This window comes from Glycine max, chromosome 6, assembly GCF_000004515.6.
Source record: "Glycine max cultivar Williams 82 chromosome 6, Glycine_max_v4.0, whole genome shotgun sequence".
NCBI lineage: Eukaryota > Viridiplantae > Streptophyta > Magnoliopsida > Fabales > Fabaceae > Glycine > Glycine max.
In genome coordinates this window covers 21,348,887-21,371,406 of record NC_038242.2, presented here as the reverse complement: position 1 = coordinate 21,371,406, position 22,520 = coordinate 21,348,887, and the positions used below count along the sequence as shown (strand labels likewise).

General features: G+C 32.4%; 1 protein-coding gene across 4 annotated transcripts; it reads right to left on the bottom strand.

Moving 5' to 3' along the window:
• Positions 1 to 302: 302 nt before the first annotated feature.
• LOC100813485 (protein argonaute PNH1) lies at positions 303 to 17,223 on the bottom strand. Of its 4 annotated transcripts, XM_006582007.4 has the most exons (25): positions 16,366 to 16,523; positions 15,790 to 15,906; positions 7,897 to 8,119; positions 7,494 to 7,784; positions 7,028 to 7,236; positions 6,730 to 6,876; positions 6,492 to 6,625; positions 6,271 to 6,380; positions 5,500 to 5,606; positions 5,272 to 5,410; positions 5,078 to 5,194; positions 4,739 to 4,846; positions 4,566 to 4,637; positions 4,332 to 4,454; positions 3,640 to 3,799; positions 3,179 to 3,300; positions 2,883 to 3,020; positions 2,666 to 2,808; positions 2,260 to 2,322; positions 2,109 to 2,172; positions 1,888 to 2,023; positions 1,597 to 1,670; positions 1,032 to 1,126; positions 914 to 945; positions 303 to 711 (listed from the first exon to the last, which is right to left on the bottom strand). In XM_006582007.4, the coding sequence occupies exons 4-25, from the start codon at positions 7,761 to 7,763 to the stop codon at positions 545 to 547; spliced, it is 2,730 nt and encodes a 909-aa protein (XP_006582070.1). In that variant the 5' UTR covers positions 7,764 to 7,784; positions 7,897 to 8,119; positions 15,790 to 15,906; positions 16,366 to 16,523; the 3' UTR covers positions 303 to 544. The 4 variants fall into 4 exon arrangements, with proteins under 4 accessions (XP_006582070.1, XP_006582069.1, XP_014632117.1 ...); XM_006582006.4 differs by lacking the exon at positions 16,366 to 16,523 and adding an exon at positions 17,074 to 17,223 and having other exon boundaries at positions 7,494 to 8,119; XM_014776631.3 differs by lacking the exons at positions 7,897 to 8,119; positions 16,366 to 16,523 and adding an exon at positions 17,074 to 17,223.
• Positions 17,224 to 22,520: the final 5,297 nt, after the last annotated feature.

Sequence of the window (22,520 nt, the reverse complement as noted above, 5' to 3'; positions counted from 1 at the left end):
GTTGTGCTTCAAGAACCTAATTAGAACTTGAAAATAAATCATATTAGAACAGATAACGATAAATGCCTTGTATGCTTATCATTTTTGTGCATATCTTGGCATTTATTTTACATTTTTATGATTTAGAACTTTGTTTTAATCTCTTTTATGCTAATCTTCCTATTAATTAGAAGTAGGTTTGGTGTTTTTAATCTATTGAAAAGTAGTTTTTGATGTTTTATTGTAGGAAAAGAAGAAGAATTAAAGACTTGGGAAGAAAAGACATCGGAAGATCAGCCCAAGTTCAAGGCAACCAACCAATATATATCAACTTTGGATATTTCCCCTTACCTTAAAACGGCACTACGCAGAGAAAACTATGACTTTAAAGATACACTCAAAATTTTCCATGCAGAATTTTCTTACAATATATATGAACATGGACAATTTTTTCACCTCTAATTAGTTTCCGTTTACTATATATGTTGATGTTTCTCTACTACTTTGAAGCCTCTTATTACGCCTAATTCAACTGTAAAACGTAACATTCTTCACCCTGCTATATTCAACAGTAAAACATAACATTCTTCACCTTCTCTTTCAGAGCAGGCAGTGCCCGAACAGGCCCTTCTTTCGATCTTGTTCCTCGCAGTTTTGAAATCTCAGCAACATCAGGTTCCATGTAGAATCGAGCCCTGTAGGCTGCTAGATGAGCATAGTATGCTGGAGGCACTGCACACGCAAAACATAAACATTACATTAGATAGCAGTAACTAATATGCTTTAAAACCAGTTAGTATGTTTTCAAAGAAATTTTAATGTTTGCTTTGTTTAAACTAATTTGTGTGTTAGGATTGTTTAATGAATCGTTTGTGTTTGAAAGTAGCATAACTTATTGGCAGATTATACGAGTGTTTATGATTAGCAGAATTACCTACTGAAACAGACCGCGTACATCTTGCATAACTGCAACCAAAATGTTAGGAAGGTTATGTCATCTTAAAAATAGAGAGAATAAAAAATTCAAGATGAGGAATAGAGAAATCGTTTACGTGTAGCACAAATTGTTGGTTAGAGACTGAATCTCATCTGCAGTGAAATTGTTCTCGTCCCAGAGGACGTGATAGTGTGCTGGTCTACTTGTACCCTGTAAAATGCCAAACACCAACGTAAATTGGATGCTACTACATGCTACACATTTGAATGGTTTTCAAGTTTCAACAATAGGAAGCTGATTGCAGCAATTGACACAGTTTCTAGTCCTAGCTAATGTAACAGCACCAACACCATTATCGTACACAATGGCGGATCTAGTACCCAGAGCTAGTGGGGGCAATTTATTTAGAAAAAAATCTAACACAAAAAAATGAAATAGTGGGTTCAAACACATAAAATTAGAGGTATAAAATTAAAATTTTAAGATAAATACTTAGGATTTTATTAAAATAAGGGGGTGTATTACTGCATTTGTTTGTCTTCACATGAAAATTGACAGGGTTCAAACACAAAACTACGGGTGCAAAATATAAAATTTTAAGATAAATAAATATGACTTTATTAAAATGAGGGGGTGCACTGCCCACCCTCATTCATGAATAGGTCCACCACTGATCATACCTGAATTCCTGCATGACTGCACAAGTAGAAGTCGAATTCCGAAGGATGACAGATCTTAGAATCTACCACAGTACCTGCATTACAATCAGACCAATCGCTCAACTATGGGACGGTTTACGACACTGGATAATGAAATTGGATAATGAACAGACCCAGAAGACCTTTTTTTATGCCGAAATAGTCTTTTAAAATCCTAATTGAATACATATGCCTTAGACTCTTGCACATGGATATCCTTAAAATAGTGACAAGCACAAAGTCTAGCAGATGGCAGAAGCCAAAAAACCTTACCAGGTAAGATATTCCCACTCTTATCAGTGCTATTTCTGTCATCATGATTGTTTGCGAAGAGTCTAGTGTGATGCCGTTTTTGAACAATAACAAATGTTACTGGAGGTTGGTAACTAGGTTCCAAAGATGCACAAGCCTATACACAAAAAGAATAAGAATATTGAGGAATGCCACAGTAATAAAAATTATAACTTTGCTAAATTGTTTTTTTTTCCAGGTACCTTGCGTATGGCATCAAGCTCATATAGCAAAACCTGGTAGAACTGTCCCTCACTTACCCCATCCCTGAAAACATATTGGAGAACATTATAATTAATATAACTCCACATTCTTGTTCCTCACAAGAACAATATCAGAATAGATCAGTCTTACCTGTAAAAGATTATTCTCAATGGTTTTTGTCCAGTTGCCTTCTTAAATGATAGTAAAAGCTCCCTGCAGTTTCACAAATTAGTAAATGAACTAGTAAGAATGAAGACGTTGGTAACATCAAATAATAAATGCTAAAAAAGCCATTATGATTTCCATAGTGGTCAAGAGCTCAAAGACATTCTTTACTCAAGTATAAAGCTTAAGCCTGAACCTATAAAGGCTATGAGCCTTCGATGTTTGGAAATTGGAACAATATCAATCCAACACATTTGTAAGGCTTTTAAAGAAAAATCAGGTCAATACAAAAGGGGTCCCTGTATGAATTTGAAACAAAGTATAAAATTTAAGAGAAAAAAGCAAACATATTTCACAGAGCACAAGCTTAGAAGAGATGCTAGTTAAGTACCTGATCATACCACCGTACATTACACCCCTCTGTGGATCTTTCCAACATCGGAAAAGATCTTGAATTAGTTCTTCTCGATGAGGCTGAGCACAAACCAACCCTGCATACTTTGTTACTTCAGGCCAGTCCTGGGAGGCTACAACCTGGATTACCGTATTCAGTATATATCAAGCATAGCACATCCCTTAGCTGTATATAGGAGTTTGGAAATGCTTACAGCAGCAATGGATGGACAAGAATCCTCTCCTGATTCTGGATGAGTTACATCAGCTCCAAATATTATTGTTGGAATATCACTAACCAGTGGAATCCTCCAACTTAAAGCATCCAAAAGTACTGTGTTTCTTCCTCCCATCTACAAGAATAAATCCTTTATTTAAGCAAATGAAATGAAAATAATAATTACAAATAAAAGAATGAGTTAAGAGAATGAAAACAATATTTCAGTGTAGCATGTAGCCACCCTGTCACTTTGGATAGTAAAATACGATTGAGCATTTGATAATAACAGACCTTGACATTGATTTTTAGTGCCACGTTAGCCAGGTACTGTCTATTGATCTTGAATACATGTTTTGTAAGGCAGCATTGAGAAATCAACCCCAGATCTGTTTCGCAGATTCTTTTGAGATCACCTGAATGAAGAGTTTGTTTCTTTAATGCAAGCATGGAATAATTTTCACCACAGAAAAACTTGAATGAAATATAGGTAACAAGAGAAATGCTAAGCATCTTTTTCCTAGAAACCATGTTTAAAAATGAAATCTTCAGGAAAAATAAAAGAAAGAAAGAATATATGCAAGAGGAATCAGGCACTACCGTTTTTACAGGCATAAGAAATGAAAAAAACAAAAAGGTGAAATGAAGAAACATCAAGGTACTATTACCTCTAAACATTTCTGTGATTATAAACCAGTACAATCTTATAGTTATGATTATGGAGTAATGCAAATGGAAGAGACTTAGAATCATACCATACAAAGAGCCATTATTGTCTGGAAGAAGGGCAATCAGCAACTCTAGCTCTTTCCCATCAAGTTTGTCTATAACAGCAGAATGTACATACTTCAAAGCCTTCTTTACCTGATCTGGTCTAGCCGAATGTATAGGAATCGCAGGGTCCTGACTGAATTCCTGATAAAGATTAACAGAACAATGTGAATGTCAAGTGTGTAAACAACAACAATAACCTAATCCTTTTTCCACTAGTTGAGATGGGCTACAAGCATTAAATGAGACCATCCATGAATGTCTTGAACCAACTATTCCGAAAACCTTAGGTGAACACATGCAAGCAGTTCTACATTACATCTCTAACATGCCCTCTCAAGCAAGATTCCTTTGGGTTTGAAGCATGGATAGATAATATAATCCACAAGTCCACCTACCTTATGCTGGAATTCAACATTTTATGAAAGGAATGGGGATGATAAAGGTCAAACTTTAAACCACTTGGTCATAAATGCTCTGATATCACCCAAAAGCTAAACCTATTAGGTGAATACACAAGAATAGTTTTACATTACATCTTTACAATGAATGTAGTTAAGTGTTGATCATGATATAATGGAAGATAAGTAATTATCATTTGAAACAGTATCGAGTGCAATTCAAATAAATAAAGAGAACTCAGATAACATGGCATAGCCAAAATTTGAAACTTTACCATGCCTGAGATTTGGCACATCTGAACTAACTGTTGGCAAAATCCACGAGCTGCACTTTCCTGTACACTTCGTGAGAAGTTGATACATGCCCAATATCTTACAGTACTTCCATTTATAACTTTCTGCATTAGATTTCCCAGAATTAGAGTAAGTTGGAAACAAGTAATTTTCCCTTTTCTTTTCTTTCAATAAAATAATTACATCTAAACATTATTTGTTCATTCTTAGCTGACCTTGTTCATCATATTCCACTGACCAACTTGTGGCAAGTATTCTTTCTCTCTTCCAGTGTCATGATATTTCAACTAAAGGGACAAGAAGAGCCAAAATATAATATAAGCATAACGGCAAAAGTGCAAAAGCAAACAACATTTGTAAACAATTTAATTAATTATGAGATGATTACCCATGGAGCCGGAAGAACCCGAGCCTCAACTGATGCAAGCTTGCTGTCTATGCTGATGCCAAACTCCTTTGCATAGGGATTATTCTCATAATTGTTTTGTTGAATTGTCTGCAAGTTAATAGGGAAGTTCTAGATAAATAAAGCAGGCCAGGCCAAACAAAACTTATGTTTGAAGAGGAAGAGCTTACATGACTATAAAGGATGAAGTTATCATGATTGCAAATCAATACATGGCAAGGACCTATTTAAACTATATAATGTCCTATTGACTCTGAAAAATAAAAATGGATCAGTAAGGGAAGGATGGAGGGAGAAACCAAGAACCCATGATCGTATGACCTGTAAAATGTCTGTCTCTTGTTCGCGGGGCCTTTGACATGAGACCTTCAGCAGAGAAGTTATCTGCTTTTCATTTAGCCCTTTTGTATATCTCTGGCCCCCAACTATCTTGCATGCCTGATACAAGATTCACATGAGTTCTCTATGGAAAAGCTAGAATAATGTAATTTGATTAAATTTAAAGCAAGGATTACCTCCATTGGCAAATAGTTCACCTTCCTTTGACTTCCTACTTGAAGGCAAGGTAGATGAGAATATTTGATTGTAAATCCATACATTTCTTGAAAATAATCAACTACTGATTTCATGTTCATTTGGTCATCAAGAGGGAAACTGTTCAATGGGGAAAAGAGACAATCATTTCAAAAGAGGGCATGTGTAAAATGTAAAAGTTCAACCTTCTAAAGTTAAAAAAGACATACATAAGCTCCCTTGTAGGCTGTGAAGTCAGTCCTGATATTCTATACTTCCTTCGAAAATTTCCTCTATGTGTAACTTCAACTTTTACACCTCTTAGGGCCTTTTTGATCTGCTTGCCAGTGACAACACAAAGATTTTTTGGTTAGATACTACTTAAATGGCTCTCTCAATTTGAAAGCTAAAGACACTGCTAATTAAATTCTTCAATAACCAATAAAAGAACTTGATTTCAAAAATTTAATCATGAATCTCAACATTTGGTATGTACACTTGAACAGATTATGAGCCTAGGCCATTTGGAAGAGAAAGACTTTTTGTTTTCTGTTTTATTGAAAAGAAATTATTGGCCGGGAGTTGATCTGCTATGACACTAAACAATATGTCTTTAAGCAAAGGACTCTTGATCTCACAAGATTATACCAAAACCTATGTTAATATACAAATGTCATTCAAGTAAAAAGCATATGAGCAAGGTTTTAAATTGTGGTTGCAGTTTTATCACAATCCTTGATATTGCAGCAAAAATCCAGACAAATGCAGCTAATGTGGCCGCAATTGAAGTCTGTTGTAGAGACGCCAAAAACTTTGAAATTGCAGCTGCAATTACAGTCACAGACCGTTTATTAAACCTTGCTTATGTGGCTTTTTGCAATTATGTCATTCTTTCTTGATGAATCATGTTGTGGAACAATGATTGCAAAGTTTCCACAAAACAACATTCATAATGTTCGTGGAACATTGATTGAAGAGCTTACAAAATACAACATTAATACCTTGACACGATCTGCATCCAACAACGGCTTTGAGTGAACATCTTTTCCCAAAATTTGAGCAACAAAGTCAATCACAGGTAGTGGTTCGATAAATGCCATTGATGACATATCTGAATCCAATCAAATATAATGGAAGAAACATCAATGACAAAGGAAAATGAAAAACAAAAAAGGAAAACAAAGAATTGCAGCTTATTAATTATTATTAGTGGAAGCCTAACCAATGTTAAGTGACAATCCCATCTGAGTAGGCCTTATACTCTGATAGAAGCCCCTCCATGATTCAAGACCACCACCCAACTGCTGTGGTTTTCTTACATCAGGAGAATACAGAAACCTCCCAATGGACACGTAACTACACATGCACATGAAGTCATAAGAAACAAGAAAAACAATCAGAATCAATGGTTCAAAAGGAGGCAACACATAATTTTTAAACAAGAACAACCACAAATGCACCTCTGAGCCGCAAGCTCCCTTAACACAATGTCAAAAACGCTTATAGCTTCCTGCGGATTCTTCACTTGTTTCCCGCTAAGAAGCTCACGTAGCTGATGCATGCTAACATGAGTTGCAAACTTGATTACCACCTTAAACTCCCTTTCCCTGTAACAAAATAATTGAAACTCCTTAAAACATTCACATAGTGACATTCCACCATACTGAAACGTCGGTCGCAAATTCAGAAACAGTCAATGATCGGTTAAGAACAACATAAATTACTCTTGCAGACAGCATGGTAAGTTGAACCAATTACCTGGTACCACAAGTAACATCATCATTCTCACTCAATGTTACATTGAACTCTTTGTATGTAAAAGGAAGCAAACCAGCCGTGTAAAGGTTTCTCCCTCCATCATACACAGGGAGCCTAGTGGCTAATTCAGTGTTCCTGTGAAGCCTCACCAACTCTGCTATGATAGCCTTGCTTGTTTTACGAGAAGTGACTTCAGGTGTTATTATAACCTTCACAAGAACAAACACAACAACTGAACAAAGTAAGTAAAAAACAACATTTCTAGGCAAACCCTTTGAATTTCATCATTCAAAAGAAGATTTATCAATTAGGGGGTGTTCCCACCCCCCTAATCAATTTGATTTTTTTGGAAGAAACAATATTTTTTTAAGCACTCTCATGAAAGTGACAAAAAAATAAATAAAATTATTTTCTTAAGAAAAATTAAACTGGACCATCCATGCAATAGATTAGATTAGAAGCTTACATTGTAATGGCTCAAGTCAGAAACTGATATATCTGCAAGGAAGTGGTTAGCTTTGATGACACACTTAGTACCAAGTTGGCCAAAGCCAGGCCTTTGATGAAACACAAGACTCTTGCAAGTGGCAGAAGAGAAACCAAGGTGTGAATCAAGTTCTGCTTCTTGCAATTTCTCTATCTTGCACTGGCTCCTTCTCCTGCACCTTCTTCTACGTTCTGCAGATTTCTGAAGAGGCCTTCTAGACTTCACTTGGTGCTCCTCTGGATCCTTCATTTTGCACTTGGTAGTGTAGTTCTGCGGAAAAAACACACAAGCCAGTTTCACTTTGTTTTTTGTCTCTTAGGAGAAGGGGGGAAGGTAGGAAGAAGAAGAAGAAACCGAAAGAAGGTTTTTTTATGGCACTAACAAGTTACACGTTTGAGTCACAACAAACCATGTCTTGTTGGCTTAAGCAATGAATAATATTGAATGGCCCTCGAAGGAAGAGAATAGAAAGTACAAAGAGTGGGAAAGAAAGGAAACTTTGTAACGGCTGAAAAGCTGAAAAGAAGGGGAAAAAGAGGAGGGGAGGATGGCATGACATCAAATCCAGACAGTGTTTTCCTCTTCCCCTAGGCGCTGCATATTCTCTGAAAAGATGGGGATGATAAATAAAGTGACGTGCATATATACATGCAAACCAGGAATTATATATATATATATATATATATATATATATATATATATATATATATATATATAAGAGGATTAAATTTAAATTTTATAATGAAGGATTAAAATCAATAGAAATAAATAATGTATGCACCAATCATCACCATTCAATGTGTTGATCAACACATACAAAGTTATTCAAGTATTTTTAATCAATAGTTTTGAGTTTGCCTCAACTGAATTAAATATTGGAATGAAAGTTTTGTGGCTATAGTGGTCGAAACAAAGCCATCTTTTGTGAAAGATACTTATTGTCTTTATGTAGAAACATTTTTCACAAATTTTTATAGATGATAAATTATAATTTTGGTCTTTCTTATTTTTTCAAATGTGTGATTTTAGTTTTTCTGAATTTTAATTATAACATTTGGTTCACCTAGTCTTATGAATAGTGATTTTGATCCTCCTAGTAGATTATTAACAAATAATTATGATTAATTGAGTTATTAAATTAATTATAAATTAATTAAAACTATTAATTATTAAAAAATTAAATAAAAAATTATCAATCTTAATTTTTCATAACACTATGTTTATTTTCTTTTTCACAAACACCTCTTCTACCTCCACTAGTGCTAGCGACTCCACCAACAATAACACCATATTAGGATTAATAGACTTTTATTAAATTTATAATTAATTTAATATCTCTAATGATCATAATTATTAGTTAATAATCTAATCAGGGAGACCAAAATCACAAATTTATAAAACTAAGGATATCAAATGTTACAATTAAAAAACAAGGAGAATAAAATCATGGATTTGAAAAACTAGGAGAGCCAAAATTACAATTTAGCCTAAACTTATTGACTTTTATAAGTTATACCAAACATGATTTCTAATTATCCACAAATTGATGGTTTGAGTGTTGGTGGTTTCAATCTCTTAAGTAAGATTTTCAATTTAAGTTTTATGGATGAAAAAAATGAGACCGAAAGAAAATATTTTATTAAAAATGATTAGTCAAGTTTTCAGACAAAAATTAATCATCAACAAAGTACTCCATACCAGTATTATAGTGAAAAAAATGATTTCTAATTTATTTTAAAAACATGGCATTAAACTTAATTTACTATATATTTAAAATTTTTGAAGGTTATGCGTGCAAATGTAAACAACCAAATTGATAGGTTTGTTTTTTTTTTTTTGTCTTTTAACTATGTACAACTATAATAACCCCTCCACAAGCCATTGGAACTTAGTATCAGTTACATTGTGCCTAATTTGACACAAAGTACCACTACTTACAAAAAAATTTCCATATGCTCCATAAGCTCGAAAACATAGGGCTTGCACACATAGGCCATAGAAGTAGGGTGGAAACAAATTAAATGACTGTGTGTGCTGCTATGCTTAATTATTTGGGAAGTGGGTACTATAGTTGAGATCCAAAGGAAATTTTTTTATTTTTATTTTTTGGGTTTCATTTCGTGGTCCCAAAGGGGAGGGATGTTTTTGAAAATTTACTCTACTCCAAGTTCTTGGAGGGACAGCATGTATATAAATCCCCTTTTTTGCAGAAACCACAAAAAAAGCTTTAACTCCTTCCCAAGTTGAACAACTACAGCGACAGAACATGGGGTAGAGCAGTCACCACTACTAAGACAACAGACTCAAACAAAATGTGAAGCTTGGTTGGTGCTTGGAAAACCGGACAAGAGTGTAATGCAAATTATGCAATGGCATGAAGTTTTTGCCACCAAATAATAACAACAATGTCAGATGTACGTGCAATTGGTAAAAAAAAAAAAAAAAACCACTGCTGCAAGAAAAAGCAACTGTCATTCATGCCTGGCCAAAAAAACCAAAGATTTTGGCAATGTTCTCTTTGGCTTTGGTCTTTTGGATGGGAACTAATGTGGAGCTGAGAAAAAAAAGGTGGGAATTGACGGTAACGCTTACAAAGACATGAAGAACAATCATGTGTCCCGTCGCTTTCAAACGCCTCACGGAACAGACACAACAACATCCCTAGAAAATCATTCACACAAATAAAGCTGAAGGCTCCAAATTTTGAACGTAGACTAGCTAGTGTACTAGGCAAATTGACCTCAGTAAGTTCTATTTTTAAACTTATTACCTAATAGGGTCTGTTTTAAAAGTTGTTCCTCGGGATTTGTTTCTACAAGCATCTAGCCGTCTAAATTAGCAAAACAGCGTGAACTGGAACGTTTCGCCGTCCAAACTGGCGAAACAACTTAATTCTACAAAAAAAATATTACTTCAAACAAAATTTGTAAATGATGCGAGAATTCAAAAAGGAGGGATACGAGCAGATCTGATATTAAAATGAGAGAAATACGGAGAAATAACAAAACTTGAAACTAGTGTGTCTCTTAGGAGTGCATAATCAGAGGGAAGCAATTTTTCGATAGAGGTAGCGAACCAATTATTTTATTATATACCCAGTCATTTTGCCAATATGAATAACGAAATGCACTGCACCTACCAGCTATTTCGCAGTACGGATGGCGAAATACCCTGCACCCTCCTCACCCCTACTCTGACGCACACTGCACCTACACCGAAAGCCACCTATTTCGTTGTTTCTCTTGGCGAAATATATTTTTCGCCATGCTCCTAGGCGAAACGCTTACACAAAACAAATCTCATATGCAAAATGTTTCAAAACAGACCTTGATTAGGAACCCTGAGGTCAATTTGCCAGTGTACTACCTATTTGATCACTTGTTGAACAAGGGATCCTATCTTTTTTTTTCTTTTCCGTAGGTAGCAGAAAAGGGATATCTTTTAACTCTTTAGATTAGAAATTAATTTTGTTTGATTTGTGTGAATACAGATCATTTAAGAAAATTTTACATATGCTAAAAATCAAATATAATTTCTTTCACTTGATAGATCATATTTACTCATATGAATAAAATAAAACCTTATATCACTAAATAAATAATTTATTTGAGTTCAAGGGATCTTATCTTTGACTTTTATTTTCAAAACCAAGCCACATTGTTTTTGATATATCTTGGTGAGGTTTTTTATTTTAATTTTATTGAACAAAGTGATAATTGTCCCAGAGGCCCAAAGGATTACTATGCATGTCTAAATCACAAGTAGTTTTGTGGAGTTACAATTACTCAATTAACTTCTTGGTAAGTGAAATTTTATTTGGATTACATTTTTATTGTGTACAATAATAATGACAAAGGATAGAATCTACGACTATGTGTAAACTATTCTAAACTCAATCCATTAGGTCAATGCACCTCATTTAGATGATACTACATTTGTATTTTACACTAATTTTTAAATAAAAGATATTTAATGCATAATAATATTATATTTTTAAAAGGAAAAATAATCTGTACACTAATAATAGTTTAATCCTAATTTTTTATATTATATTGATTTTTATAATAATTATCTTAATTATTTATTATTTTGGTAACGACCACAATTAGAATCCGACTATCTAGTAAAACCTCAAGTATTTCTATAAATTTCAATTCTCTGAAATCGATCATGACTTTATTCGGATTATATTGGATTGGTGTGAGGAAAAGATAAAAGAAAAAGAGCCTTTAATTTACATATGGATGTTGCCCAAATACTTTGTGACTGCTACTTTGGTTAATGTGATTTCCTTTCTTTTCGTCACATCTAATTGAGAAAAATTCCCAGGCCCCTCCTTCAAATGACTATTTTTTCCCCAAATGTTGGGTTCTGTTCTTTGTGGTCAAAATCAAGTAGACTTTGCACCACTTTTTTTATTTTATTTTTTTGTTAAGAATTATTTAATTTTGAAAGACAAGACTCCAAACAAAAACACAGGCCCTCCCTCCTGCACAGGCCGAAAATGTCCTCAAAATTTTGTCTCTTATTAAATAAATGGAAAATCAGATGTGAATATGTCACTGTCAATTGATGTAATTCGTGTGAGGTAATCTGAATTGTTTACCCGATTCAGCTACATATCTATGGCCTAAAGCGACCCTACTAAGATTATGACTAAAAACAAAGAAACTAGGTAATATTCGTTACACCCAAGGAAAGGATCGTGCTCATTGTTACGAAAAATGGGAAAGAGGTACATCAAATTGCATATAACAGGTCGACCCAATAAAGAGTGAAATTAAAGTAAAAATTAAGAAAGATTTTTTATTTTAAAGAAAAAAATGATATGGAAAGTCTTATAGATAACATGTGTGATATTTTTTACTTTAAAAAATTAATAATAAATATTGATAAATTTAAAGCTCAAATTTTAGTTATTTTATTTTAGAGCGACCATGATATATACCGCAAAGAATTTTGTTTTCTCTGGGATGACCTTAGTATGGAAAAAAAATTCATCTAAATATGAAAAACTTATTAATAAACTAATTGAAAGTCAAAAATGTTTTTAAAAGTAAAATAACTATTTTTATTAAAAAAATAAAAAACTATTAAGTTAATTTATTAAATTAAAAAAATTTGATAAAATTAATTATTTAACTAGCTAATACATGTAAAATGATATATATAAAAGGCATGTTTATTTAATGTTTCTTTATAAAATTTAATTTTTTTCTTTTATAGGAAAAAATATTTGTTAGAGTAAATATAGTATAAGTGTGCTTAGCACTTTAGCATGTTTTGGTATACTACAGTGACAATAATTATTTTAAAAGTCTTAACGGTAGTAATTTTTAATTAATTCACAGTTTAATTCTTACCTTCATAATATATAACTATTAAACTCGTTTTAATTGTATATTAAATTACTCAAACAAGCTACAATGTCTATTAAACTACTCTCCGGCATCTATTCTCAGAAGATGTTTATTAACTGCTCTGACCTATTTATTCCTTTTCTTTGTTTCACTATAAATGTCTGTTTCTCGTGTTCTCAATATTAACTCTGCAATTTTAATACTACTATCATATAATATAATTAAGGGTGAGTGTGGCAGAAAGAATAATAGTTTAAATTAACACGGTTGTGTACCTATTCGAGAAAGAGATATTAATGTAATGCATATGATGAAAAAGACTTTCTCATAGTCCAAGATAAGTTTTTAGAAGGAAGTTTGGGTTTTCGTTAGCTAGTTAAGATAAACAAACAAAACGATAAGAACGATTCAAAGACCAATATAAATATTCATTCGTAATAAAAAAATCAACATCAACATAAATAAAATTTAAAAGAAATGGAAATGGGTTAAAATAATTTTTAAATATCAATTTGAAATTATTTCGTGTATGGCATAAGTATTTTGGGAATATTAATTTTTTTAACAGGATTTTTTATAGTATTAATTAAAAAAAGAAATATAGACACTTGAAACATATAGTTTAATAAATTAAATATTTTTAACAATAATTTGTAAATATTTATTATTCTTGATATTGATCCAAGAAATTTCAGCATTAATTATAATTTAGAAAACTAAAAAATTTCCATTAATCAAATATTAAAACAAGTATAAATTCATATTGATGTTAAGTACAATAAAATTACAATACATACACTTGAAATTTAAAAATTATACAAATTCAAATAAAAGAATAGAGATTCTTGAAAAATTTAGTTTTTAAAAATATTAAAATTTATTTTAATTAATCAAATACGAGAATAATTTTGATAATAATTTGTAAATATCAATTATACTCAATATTGATTATAGAAAAAAAATTAATTAAAATAGTTCTTAAAAAAAATTCTTTAACATGATATTATTAACGATGAAAACTTTTCACATTGACCCTTTTATTTTATTTTAATTACTTGTATAAAGAGGGGAGGAGCCATACTCTTGCATATTAAAAAAACCCTTCTTGACAAACATTAAGGCGATCAATATTTTCTTACATTATGCGAGTGTTTCTAATTAAATATAAGTAAAATATAAAATTCTAAATTTAAAGAATTTTTAGGAGAAAATTTCGACAATGTTTATTAAAACTCACAATATTGCAATATCATCTACGTTTTAAAATCTTTTAGACTATAGATCACTAGGTTGCTCACTAAATTAAAATTATTTTATATAATGAGTTTATTTAGATAAGATTGATCTAATAAATTATATAAGAAAATTAGAATACTATATCCATTAATATACTCAATTAAAATCTAATATAATATTTCCTCATTTAAACTTAAATAAGAGTGTTCACAGATTAAATTTGGCTGAATTCGATTAAACTCATTGTTTAATCTAATCAAAATTGTACAGGCTAAATTGAGTTAAATTGAGTTTGTGTGATTTTGTTGTTAAACCCAATTCAAACCAAGTTGGTCAAAAACAAGTACAATGAATAATGATATTCTCTCTAACACTTTAATCAGGAGATAAAATCATTAAGTGGAGAGTAAAACCTATATGATGATTTTTAATAAATTTTAATAAATCACAAAGGAAATGAAAGAGAATGTCACAAAAAATGTCACTAGCATTTCTCATTTTAATGAAAATGAATTTTTTGATAAATAATTTTTAGAAGAAAATTGAATAATTTACATGAAATTTTAAGTTTAATTTTTTATTATTATTATAAAAAATATCAATATCCTTCAATATAACGACCATGTAATGAAGAACATACATAATTAACAAACTAAAAATATACGTCACTTTATTATAGCATTTTTTGTAATAACTAGTCAAAACGTAATTTCTAATTATCTTATTAAGTAATTAATAAGGCTTTGTATTTTTTTTTTATTTTCTTTTAGTTTTTTAATGTATAAGTATCTGTCAAAAGAATTTCAATGACGACTACTTTATATAGAATAAAGAAATTATAATTTAAAAAACATGTTTTTATAGTAATATGGCGTGTTATTAAGTTTTATGCTTAATTTTAATTTCCTAATTTCATTAAATAACAATCATATTTAAAAAAATTGGTGACTTAATGAGAATTCAATCATAATATATAAATAGATTTATTGTATTTTTTTCTAAAAATAGAAAATTATTGAGCAATTTAAGTAAAATTATTAGCTAAAAAAAGGAGTACATGACAATTTTAGCACCTTAAGGATTATTCTCGAATAAATTTCTAAATAGTTACTTTATTTTTTCTAATTTTCTATAATTCTTTGATTCTATAAAAAAAACATTTTTTTATTATCAGTAAAAAAAAAGATCAAGAAAATTAAAATAAATATAAATTTTACAAAATAAAAAAATTTAAAAATAAAGAATTAAGCTGACCATGATTTACAATATAGATTGATATGAGAGTTTTTCCTCGATTATTCGGTGCACAATGGTGTTTTGTAGCTTTTTACTTTTAGAGATGTATTTATGAGTGTCGAAATAGCCGAAAATGGCAGTGGAGGTAACCTATATCGCAATCATAACAAAGTGAGAACCCAACTCAACCCATCCACCCCACAAGCTAATGCAACAAACATTTCACATCCACAAATTCACACACATAAACACAACTAGAAGGAGAAAGGTACACTTACTAATTACTGAGGCATAGACCTTTTTTTTTGTAGAAGTGGAAAGCTAGGTGTAGAGATAAAATTAAGAGGTGCCAAAATATAAGGCTTCTTTAAATTGAAAATTCTAGAACTTATTAACTTTGATAGAAAACTTAGAAGGGAGAGAAGCAGTTAATGGAAGCAAACCTTTTGCTTTACGCTGTGTGTGTGTGCATTAATTCCTCTGCTCCAAGCCAACTATATGATCAGTGTATTAAATATGAAATGTGAAACTCAACCTTCTCTTTACCTCTTCTATTCTCCCTGCACACAAAGGAATAATACTGTTACTGCAGGCTTTCAATTAAGGGTTAAAGACATGCAAAAACTGCACCTAGCTAGTGTGTAATAAATATATGCCTAGGCACCTTAAATGTTGAAACACTAGAGTGGCTACATGCACTAATAGAGATTTTGTTTTTTGTTTTTATGTGAAAATACTACTACTACTGCTACTCGTTTACCATGGTAAATTTTCACAATAAAAGCTTGCTCTATCTAACTGCCTTTTCTAAAGGTGCAGACAATAAGAATGGATTGTAGTGAATGCATATTAGCGTGTGGTAGCTCTTAACCAAAGTTGAAATTGAAACATAAAATTAAATTTCATATTTGTGTGTATACGAAGGAAAGCAGAGTGCTTTTCTTAACTAGTTTTTGGTGAAACAGAAGTAGAATTACACACAGGAATAAGCTTCTAGATCTAAAGTATTTACAACAAACCTCAAAGTCAAATTTTAATCAATTTGGCAGGGAAGGGAGAGAACTGTGAACACCATGCATGGCCTTTATCAATTTATGCCAAATTGCAAAGAAGTTATGAAGAAGGAATTTCATGAGATATTTGTGTAATGTTCTTTTGGTGGGGGAAAACAAACAAAGGCAAGTTTGGCAGGAAGCAAGAATATATAAGAGGAAGCAGACAACAACAATTGAAAATAACATAATTTAGCTACCCTTTTCTGTTATTATTGATTTTTTTTATTAACAATATCCTCCAACAGATAGACGAAGACTTTTTTTTTTTTAGACATTGAGATTATGAAAGTAAATTTTACTTCTTTCAATAAAGTATTTTTGATATTCACGGTTAAAAAATCAAAATAAAACATCAAGGAAAGTCTTCATGTTCATGAGTCCAGCACTTTCAGAAAATGGTCTTCACTGCCTTTAAGAAAGGAGCTTTAAACGAGAAACTAGATCTAAGAAGCGTGCCACTTTGATTATTTAAAAGGATAAAAAACAATGAAGCCTTTTTATCTTTTGGGAACCAGTAAAAGAAAACGCCCACTTATATAATAATTAGTAATGAAAATAATTGCAGAAAAAGGAGAAGTTGGGTGTGCTTACTTAGAGAGTAGCAATAAAGAAAAAATAAAAATTCACACATACTATATAGTAATGCAAAGGTGTGAGATTCCATGTACATACAGAGAGAGTGGTCTGTGCTTTCAGGCTCTGGTGCAAAAGCTAATACATCAGTGCATTTCCCAGCAGGTTCATTCCGTAGTTAATTTTGCTTTTGGGGTGTTATGAAGCAAATTAAACAAATCATTTTAAGGGAAAGAGAGTTTGTGTCAGTTTCTTTCTTAGACGGAAAATATGATCTTGGTGGAGGGGGTTTTATAGTCTTTAAGAGAGTGTGTTGTTATATAAGTTAAAATGAAGAAAAAAAAATGAGGTTAAATTAGTTTTTTATTTTAATTTTAGATTCAATTTGATTTTTTAGTTTTTTAAGTTTAATTTGGTTATTTAAGTTTATAAATCGATTTAATTTGATCATATTATCTAAATTGTGTTAATTTGATATTAAAAAGTCATATTTATGGAAATTTAAAATAAATCATAATATATATATATATATATATATATATATATATATATATATATATATATATATATTAACGGTTAATTTAATTTAAATGATAAAAGCAAATTAAATCTGTTTTAAAAATTAGAAGATGAAATTAAATAAAAAATAGAAATCAAATTAAACTTAAATAGTAAATTAAAAAAATATTAATTTAAAAAAAAAAAAAGTTGTGGCGAAGCATGTGTAATGTGGCGAGGGGTCAACCTTTTATAAAGCAGGGACGAAGGCGGGCGCTGCATACGAGGGTCTCATTTCTCTCCTAGTGGCTTTCAGTTTATTTAATTTACTTTTTACTTTTTTGTCTTGTAAAAATTGTAAAAAGACATTGTCTCTCTTTTCACAAAGTATGTTTAGATTATATTGCTTTTTTCAGTTTTAAAAAATGATATTCTTTTAAGGGATAAATAATGTTGTTTTTGTTTATTTTAATAAAAATGAGTTTCTTTGTATTTCTTTTTCTTATTTGTGTTTTGAAAAATTATCAAGTGAATAGGTTTTAATCATTTATTATTAATTTTTAACTTCAGAAGATGAATAAAAAAGATTTTAAATGAAATTCCAAAATTAATAATATGGTTGTACGAATGGTGAGATCAGTTAGGGTTTGTGAAAAAGTGACTTAAATGCGATCAGCCAAGAGGAAGACCTCCTACGAAGTACTAAAAAAGTTAAGGTAAGAAAGGCTTAGAGGACTTCGGAGGAGTGGTGACAGAATCTTATGCATAGAAACACCTTCAACCTATAGGAGGAGGGGATGGAACGACTATGGAGGTGGATGCAAAAGTAGTGGAGGAAAACGTGGTGGAGAACAAGTTGTTACAACAAGTGCCGAAAGAAGACGATAGAACGCAGAAGACTTTGGATGGACTGAGTATCCCCCTGACTGATGTGGAACTTTTTTGCCGGCGTTGCCATGATTGAATATAATGGTGGTGTGTTGGGACGATGGGTCAACTTTCCTACTATTATGACAAAGAAGCTGGACAAAGAAAGGGAAGATTCAAATTATTGATTTGCAGATGGGTTCTATCGGGTGGTGTTCAGTGAGGACTATAATTGTGCCTTCTATGAAGGTTTGCGTATGGTAGTAGACCACTACCTCATAGTACAACGTTGGAGAGCCATTCTTTTTTATAAACGCTGAAAAAACGAAGAATGTGGCGGTATGGATTCATATACAACGTCTCCTTATCAAACTCTACAATGACGTCTTTCTGAAAAGAATATGTAATACTTTGGGGAAGTTTTTGAAGGTGGATAAATTAACGTCTTTGCAGTCTCGTGGGATGTTTGCTAGGATCTGCATTGAACTAGACTTGGAGAAACCCCTCGTGCCACACTTTTATGTTAGAAGTTATAAGTTGAACATAGAGTACAAGGGCATTCGTGCAATTTGTTTCCAGTATGCATGGGAAGTTTGGTCATAAACGTGAACAATGCATGGAGCTTGTTGTAACAACAATGACAGATACGACTGAGAATGCTGACAACAAGAGATAAGGTGAATACAGTGGCGCGCAATTGTTAGGGAGTATGTATGTTGGGGGTATGGCTGACGTCAACACATCTAAGGGGGCCTAAGGAATTTATGATAATTCTAAAACGACTAATGACGAGGAAAAAAAAGATTTGGTAAATGGATGTTGGTTCAACGACCTTTCAGGAGAAATAAAGTATCTTTAGCGAAAAATAAGGAGGAAGATTTCGGTGGGGACTTTAATGAAAGAAATACTATTAGAGTGTCTTTGAATAAAGAATTTTAAATGAGGAAAATTATTTATCAGAGAATTTGAATTTTTGTAATCTAAAATTCATTGTTTGGATGTTTTTTTTTGAAGAATTTAAATTTTTGGAATTTTAAAACAGAATTTTAAATAACTAAAATTGTGAAATTTTAATTTTTTTCTAAAATGTGAGAAATTTTTGAAATCCTTAAAATGTTGAAAATTCCCAAATTTAATTTTTTTTATCCAAACACAAAAATTTGAAAATAAAAGAATTTCAATTGAAGTATTTAAAATTCTTAGAATTTAAAATTTATCAAAATTTTAAATTTTTCCATCCAAACGCGTTCTTAAGCACTTTATTGGTGGCAGCAAATATGAGACCCTATCTGCTGACAAGGAATCTTATACTGCACCTAATTCTGGTAAGAAGATATTGGAAACGAACGAGATTGGGGAGTTCTGCTAGTGGGGGCGTTCAAATAAAAGAGATCATGCCAAAGATATTGGTGCAAAAAAGAAGGTGAATGTGATGCATACTACTCATGTGAAAATGAGGCATGTTAATCAAGCCTATATGATGAGAGAAAATTGGAGATTTTGTACTAGAGAGCCTACAATTAGGGCATATTTCATTCGTAGCAACTATTGTTATGGCTCTACTCTTCTTCCGATGATCCACAAGCAAAAACGAGGCAACACTTTTTGGCAAGGACTTTGTTCTCTTGGGACAATTACTGTCAAAATATTACTTGGAGGGTGGGGGATGTAAAGACAATAAAATTATGGAAGGATAATTGGTTACCAGGTTGTGGAAAATTGGCAGAGTTATTTGCAAATAAAACTCCTGAGGCTGAGTTACAAAAATATGTAGCGGATTATGTTGTTGGTAGTTGGTTAGATGATAGTTGATAATTTTAGATAATTGTTTTAGAAAGAAGGCTATGTCATTGATTTCTTGGATTTATCAATTACAACATACCAATTGCCTATTTATAGGCTCAAGTCACCAACCTCTCAATGGTGGTGAATGTTTCTACATTACTTTAGGTCTTTCTAGAGTTTTCATGATAGATTAGTATCATGATAGTTTTAGATTCTTCTATCTTATACATACACTTATAGTTCTAGATTGTTCTACCATATTCATACACATTATAGTTCTAGATTGTTCTACCATATTCATACACACTATAGTTCTAGGATATTATACTATTTTCATACATATTATATTTAAAAATATTCTAGAAATTTGTAGCAATTTCAATACTCCTCCTTGATGCAAATTTCTGTGATTCCGAGCATAGCTCGCAATTCTTCAAATCTTGGTCTCGGCAAAGCCTTTGTGAATATGTCTGCAATTTGATCTTCTGTTCTGCAATATTCGAGTTTGATCTTTTTAGTTGCTTCAACTTCTATGGTAAAGTGATACTTGATTGCTATGTGTTTTGTTCTGCTGTGATGAACTGGATTCTTCGCCATTGCAATTGCTGATTTATTGTTGCAGTTGATTTTAGTAGGCTCATCTTGTTTTTCTCCCATGTCTTCAAGTATCCTACGAAGCCATATAGCTTGACTCATTACTTCAGCAGCTGCCACATACTTTGCTTCTGCTGTTGATTGTGCTACTGTAGCTTGCTTCTTCGACGACCAAGAGAACATTCCCGATCCTAGTGAGAAAGTATAGCCAGAGGTACTCTTCATGTCATCTGCCGAACCTGCCCAATCACTGTCGGTGTAGCCAAGTAATTTTGAGTTGGTTTCGGTAGTATACCATATACCGAACTCGTTTGTTCCTTGTAGATACCTCAAAATTCTTTTTCCTGCTCCAAAGTGTATTTGACTTGGGCTTTGCATGAATCTTGATAGAAGACTTGTAGCATACATTATGTCAGGCCGTGTAGTTGTCAAATATAGGAGGCTTCCAATTAGACTTCGGCATTCGGATGCATCAGCTTCTGGTGCTCCATCATTCTTCTGTAGTTTCTCATTTGTTATGAATGGAGTAGCAACAGGTTTGCAACCATACATCTTGAATTTCTTAAGTAAGCCTTCTGTGTATTTCTTTTGCGAGATGAATATCTCTTCATTTCTCTGACTTACCTCTATGCCGAGGAAGTAACTCATCAAACCAAGGTCACTCATCTCAAAGGTCTTCATCATGTCTTCTTTAAACTCCATCATCATCTTAGTATTGTTTCCCATGTAGATAAGATCATCTACATATAGAGAGAGTAAGAGAGTGTACTGACCTTGAGACTTGATGTAAAGTGTAGGCTCACTCTTGCTCCTCCTGAATCCTCGATCCATGAAATACTGATCGATTCTGCTATACCATGCTCGAGGTGCTTGCTTCAAACCGTAGAGTGCTTTTCTTAGTCTTAACACTTTGTTTTCTTTGCCTTCAGACACGAATCCTTGTGGCTGCTCCATATAGATCTCTTCTTCAAGTACGCCGTTAAGGAAGGCGGATTTGACATCTAGTTGATGGATACTCCATCCTTTTTGTGACGCAAGAGCTATTAGAGCTCTTATGGTATCAAGACGAGCTACTGGTGCAAATGTCTCATTGTAGTCAATTCTTGGTTGCTGTGAGTAACCCTTAGCTACTAGCATCGCCTTGTGTTTCTGTATGGTTCCATCAGGGTTGAGCTTTGTCTTATAGACCCCCTTATTCCCAATGATATCTTTTCCATGGGGACGATTTACTAACTCCCATATGTTGTTTTTCTCGATCATCTGTATCTCTTCTTCCATTGCCTTGACCCATACTTCCTGCTTTAATGCTTCTTCAAAGCTTCCAGGTTCAAGTATGGCCAAGTTACAGGTTTCATATATGTCCACCAAAGATCTTACTCGTCTTGGAGTAGACTCTGGTGATGATAGTTCTTGATCTTGTTGTTGTGGTGGAGGTGAAGGTGGTTCACCTGGGTCTTCTTCCTCAGCTTCTTCTTGAGGTAGTTGAGCGGGTATAAGAACGTTCTTCTCTACTTTTTCTTCATCCCAATTCCAAGAAGCATATTCATCAACTTCAACATCTCGACTGATGACGAGTTTCTTAGTTTGCAAGTTGTAGACACGGTAGCCCTTAGAGATATTGTTATACCCAAGGAAGATACCTCGTATAGTCTTGTCTTCAAGCTTGTGCCTCTTCATGTCTGGAATATGAATACATCATATAGATCCAAAGACCCTTAGGTGCTTTGCTGATGGCTTCTTCTCGTTCCAAGCTTCAATTGGAGTCTTGTTTTTACTGACTTAGTTGGACATCTGTTTAGTAT